A 6000-nucleotide genomic window follows, 5' to 3' on the forward strand; every position below is an offset into this window, starting at 1 on the left:
ACTCAGATGGCATCGGCGACCATCAAAACGTATTCCTTTTTTTTACCAAAATTTTCCATGAAAATCAAGAAAATTAACTGCGGTCACCGGTAACCGTCATGTCGCTATGGGAGAAAAATTACGATTTTCGTTATGAGGTCACCGGTGACCTACATGGCGTTCAACGTGTTAATGCATTGTAGTATTGCGCAATTGCGTGCGTATAAGCTCATTTTTTAAGTTAATCACTGGAATTTTTTTCTTAATTCATCTATTTTGAAAGTACACACGTTTCGTGCCCTGTTCGCGTTGCCAATATTAAATATATGCAAACTCTTCCCCGTATATATATATCCCTTGTATGGATATCTGAAATTATATTGTTTGCCTACAGAATGGTCAGAACATACGTCAGGAAGTCTACGAGGGGGTCTTGGCCGAAGGAGGAGATGGAGAAAGCTGTCCGAGCAGTATTGGAAATCACAATGGGTTACAAATTAGCAGCCGGTACTTTTGGGGTACCGACGTCTACGTTAGAGCGAAGGGTTAAGTTAGCCAGGAAGATGGCACACGTCGAGGTATCTTTAACCCCAAAGATAGATAACTTAACATCCCGCCATTTGCCCGCTTGTGTAACACACATCCCTCTCTCTCTCTTGGCACAAACTCCTTGCTTCATTGACATTCATAAATCGTGCCATACATACTCTTCTGTTATGTAGACTCTTGGCAATACACTACTCAAGTATTTAGTTCAGTTGATCGTGCTGCAGTTGTTGTCTTCCCTGGGTGTTTTCGACTTTTGCGTCACTACACTCCTTTTTATTTTACCATCCATCTAAGCGTCCCTTTCTTTGTTATCTTATTATTTATTCCGGATCTCCAACCTTATAACACTGATATAAATGATTTTACCACACATACGCCCCAGAGATTTCATTTCTACAAGATTCAGTCTACTTCCATTCTTCCTTTGCCGGTTTATTGCCCCAAAGATGTTAGAATGTTTTTTTTTCAGTAGGACTATTTTCCCCTGGATGGAGTGGGTAATGGTATGAATGTACTGGCAATGGATGAACGCAGCCACTACCAACAAAATGATATCCAAGCAACAACTGCGCGATACGAGAGTGGAAAGACAACACTCGGGCTTCCTAGTAGTGTAATTATTACGATGTACAACTAAAATTTTTAAATATTTTTTTACTTTGTTTTAAACCACTTTATTGGGTTATACTGGTCGACCGGTTTCGGGTGCACTCAACCTTTTTCAGAACACAAAGTGTTTGCTTTCTTCGATAGCTAATATTTTGTTAAAATATAAAAATTACCGATTGTTAAATTTTTGTTTTGTTATTTGTATATCGGGAAAAAAGTCTTTTTTATGTCCACAGCGTTCACAAAATTGTGTGTAATTTAATATTGTATAATTTTCTTACTTATGTGCAAAAATTGTATTAATTATTTACCTATTATTTGCAGAGTCCTATATTTTAAACTAGCTAAGATCCCGGCGTTGCCCGGGCGTCCTTCTGCTTGAAGGGGTGGAGGAGACGGGCAGTTTTTCGAAATCTCACAATGATCTTGCTCCTGTTTTGAAAATGTTCAAAACTTCCTCAATCTCAGAATAAACAGCAGATTTGTACAGAAAAAAATTTTGCCAGGACACTCTTCAGTCAAAAAGTTGACATTTTAAAACAGATGTATTATGGGTTGATTTTTGATGATTATAATATTGTATATAGATGAAGTTTTTGATGTACGTACCTAGCCATTGTTGTGAATATTTTTTAAATGTGCTAAATATTGTAATATTATAAATGTAAATGTATTTTTATTTAAAAATGTAAAAAATATCTTTAATTTATTTAAAAAAAATCAATCAATTATTATGTTAATCAATCAATATATATATTATAAAAGAAAGTGAACAATGTGCGCGTGGTTTCCCTCTATCCCCCATCCATAAAGAAGGTTCACGTTTTTACCTCATGGATGTGCGTTTGAAGAAATAAGGGCTGGAAGTTTTGCCCTCTAGAAATTTCTAGAACAGTCCAGAACATTAAAAAACTTTTACAAATAGGCGAAGGCACATATCCTACTGACCAGAAGACCGGCCTCATAGCCACTACTGAAAACGAACTCATCGACCAAATATTGTTCACGACTATTCCAATCCGAAGTGGCTATTTCAAAAGGCAAACATGTCAATTAAAAGCTTTAATATTCAGAATCCGGTGAAGAGAAAATATACAAATTGGTCTACATACCCCTTATATTTTAAAGTTAACATTTTATTCCAACTGCCACACAATATAACATAAACTCCCTGAGCGAAGCCGGGTACCCCACCCAAAAAAACTTTTTTAATCTGTTTTATAATCTTCATAGCAAATACTGAAATTATATCTTTCGTGTCCTTTTTGTGTCAATTAAATGTGCAAAAAGTAATTTGAAAATTATTTTGTATTGCAGGTAGCAGGAGCTTCGACGTCCACGGCAAATCTGCAACCGGAAATCGAGCACGTAGATGTAAAAGTCAAAAAGGAAGCCATCGACGAAGACTCCGATGAGACTCCGGACGATCCGTCTTGGTTTGAGACCACCGACAACTTCAAAGCTGAACAGCCCGACGACCAATATCTCTCCTCTGAAAATTCCGCCATTACCGAAGTTCCCATCGATAATCTAGGTCCTGCGTCGAAAAGGCCTAGACCCGGATCCTTTTTAGGAAGTCACGTTCCAATAGAAAAACCGGAAAATGTCAAGGAAACGAAAGAAACGGAATTTGATATGTTTGGAAGAAGTATAGGGACGCAGCTCAATAATATGCCGCTTAGAGACGCCCTAGAACTTCAGTTAGCGTTACAGAAAGTGATTACAGATTACAGACTGAGCAAGTTCGTAGCGTGAGTAAATAATGTGTAATAGTGAAGTTTATTAGTACTTTCAACGAGTGTAAACAAACAAACGCAAATCGGGGCCACTATTAAATTCATAAATTCAGCAAGTAACCGAAAGACCTTAACCAGTGATTCCTGAGCATATTTGGAGGGAAAATGTAGATGACATCTTTTTCAATTAAAAAAAACATGTTTTATCACACGTCGCCTCTGATCACACTGATTCACGCCGCAACGGATCACGTGGCACTCGTGCTGTCTCGTCTGTACAGTACTGCTGGAACAAGTCGGAGTGCGTGTCACGTGATGCGCTAGAATGTACCCATTGACGACATGTGATGAAAAATATTTTCGTTTGTTTTTAATTGAAATAAAATGTCACTGGAAAACAAAATGACGTCTACATTTTTTACTCCAAACCTACGATTCGTGAGGATATTTGAAGTCTTTCGGGTACCTGCGGATACACCCCGCATTAATTCAGATATTTGCCATATACATTATACATACAAGTGCTAAAAATAATCACTTTCCATCAATATGATATATTTTCGACAAATACTAGTTCTGTCCTTCAAAAGTATTCAAAACATGTAGGATTTGAAACATGACCGACTTGTCATTTTATACACTACCGCGTTAAATTTGTGAGGCCACTTCCTGTTTTGAATGTAAAACAATTTGTTTACCGCTTTTCATTTCAATATTTTTATAGTAGCATTTAAATAACATAAAAAAGTGTGTGCGATTGTTAAAAAAGGTGTAAAAATATTAAGAGAAACGGCTGCGCGGCCGACATACAAAACATAAATTTGGATTTGAGGCCATAATACATGACCAAACTAAATATTTATGTTTTTTAACGATAAAGGTATAGCAAATGTCTAGTACGGATATGTGCAACTTTATTTATTTGTGTTTGAAATTTTTAAATATAGGCCAATAATAAAAATTTTCACGATTTTCGAGTCAATTTTGACAATTTTTTGAGAGGTAATTATTCAAAAAAAAAATCTTTCAACTATGTAAGTGACTAAGATTTTTAAAAAAATACATTGTAAAAATGGATTTTGGGACAATTTTTTTAATTTATTTACAAAAAAATTGTGTTCCTGTTGTTTTTAATTTAAATTTGAGCCCACAACAAAAGTAATTTTTGGGACAAATTTTGTAATTTATTTACAAAAAATTGTGTTCCTGGCTTTTGTAATTTAAATTTGAACCCACAACACAATGCATTTTTAACAATTAGTATTTATTTTATTTGCACAGTAGATGGGGCAAAATTATTTTTTTAAGTAATTATCGTTTACTCACAAATAATTACAAAAGTTGTCTCTTTAGTTTCATACTTCGTATGAAAAAGTGGCGCAGCCGTTTCTCTTAAAAGTTTGGTTTATGTGGAAACTAGCATATAACTGACGTTTATTATAAATGTTAACTAACTGTGATTTTTAGGATTTAAGTTTCTCACTTAATTATGTAATCCTATTCTAAATGTTACGTTTAGCAAAGTCATATAGTTAATTCATTAATAATGTTAAAATACATTGTAATAATTAATGCTTTCTCATGTCTGCAAAAACCTCTGAACTGAACTATGATTTATTTTATTTTATTATTTTTAAATGTGTAAATTCATTAAACAAGGGTTTTAATCAAATCTAAGTGCGCTTGTAAATGGGCTTGACACATTAAATATATTATTATAGTTGCATTGTGAAGATGTCATCATTCTTCATAGTCCCTTTTCAGGTTATAAATTATTACAATTTGGTCAAATAAATCTACGGTTCCAACGAACAGTGTCAGATTTTTAATTGGTATTTTTGCATTATTAGATCTATGTAATGTAAATTTTTTTTGTTTTCGAAAGTAAGACATACAACGTTGTTTAGATATTTTATATAAAACATCATTTTTTATTGTAAAAATATATTGTAGCGACAATAAACAACGCTTAGGAACATATACCAATTTACACATTTGACAAATGTAGAGATGTTTTCGTTGTTGTATTTTTTTTTTGTTTTAACCAACGCCATCAAACAAATATAAGAGTTTTGTTTATTGTTCATTAGATAAGGAACAATTATATCTTAATTTTTTCTAAAAAATATATTAATAATGCAGATTTTTAATAAAAGATTTTAATTTTCCTACCTCATCATCTGTGAAATAGTTTTCTTATGTGTACAGTTTTTGGTAAAAACAGTCACTAAATGTGTAAATTTACATCAAATTCATATTAATTAGGACAAATTTTAGCTTCGCTCTTGTACACTATATCATTGCTTCTCTTTTATTTTTTCTTTTAAATCTTAATCCCTTTGTCACAGGAATTCACTTGCCGCTAACGGTTATATTCTACCAATAAAGAAAAAGAAGCATTCTTAATTTACTTTGACTATAAAGATTAATTGTGCTCTCAACAGCATAAATTAATGTATTATAATAACTAATAATTTGAAAATTTATGCAGGTTGTTCTTATATTTTTGTTAAAAAAAAAAAACAACTGTAAAATATCAGTGTTTTGATTAATCTAATCTATTTGTGTTTTTTTTCGATTAAAAATATAAAAATAATTTGAATTTTTTTATGTATTATTAATTATAATATATATTATTTATAACTGTGAGAAGAAGAAGAATGTGGGATTTACCCAATGTGGCAAGATAAAAATTATCACGCCATTTCAATTATTTGAATGCCTCGCATATAACTTGTACAAAAGGACAACAAATATACTGTAGAAACTATTCAAAAATACTGAAACCTCTACAATACCACGTATTCATCAAACAAGGTCAAATCACAATGACATAAAAAATATTCCAGGTCATAAAACCACATTCAGACAAAGAAATTATATTTATTTTGCGACGAAACTCCACAACATCCTTCCCACTGATAAAAAGCGAATAGAAAATTTGATGATTACAAATCAAGAATAAAAATCTGGCTGAAAGAGAAATGAAAAAACTCTGAACAGAACGACATAGAAAAGTAATAACACAGAAATGCATAACTTTAGTCCGCCTCAGCACAGGTCACCCTAGTGAGGAGGACTAAGAAATACTATTTATTTTAAGTAGTAAAAAAATAAAAATAAAAAA

At 32.6% G+C, this 6000-nt stretch overlaps 1 protein-coding gene across 1 annotated transcript in view; it reads left to right on the forward strand.

The window, feature by feature from the left end:
* The window catches only part of LOC149415344 (uncharacterized), a 231510-nt gene extending 226059 nt beyond the window's left edge, over positions 1–5451 (forward strand). Inside the window, exon 5 of the mRNA XM_089642201.1 lies at positions 2455–5451. Within this exon, the coding sequence (XP_089498327.1) occupies positions 2455–2892 (438 nt within the window). The 3' untranslated portion in view covers positions 2893–5451. The remainder of the gene's footprint in view (positions 1–2454) is intronic.
* Positions 5452–6000: the final 549 nt, after the last annotated feature.

This window comes from Hesperophylax consimilis, chromosome 18 (genome assembly GCF_061612785.1).
Source record: "Hesperophylax consimilis isolate HC1 chromosome 18, BYU_Hcon_1.0, whole genome shotgun sequence".
Taxonomy (NCBI): domain Eukaryota; kingdom Metazoa; phylum Arthropoda; class Insecta; order Trichoptera; family Limnephilidae; genus Hesperophylax; species Hesperophylax consimilis.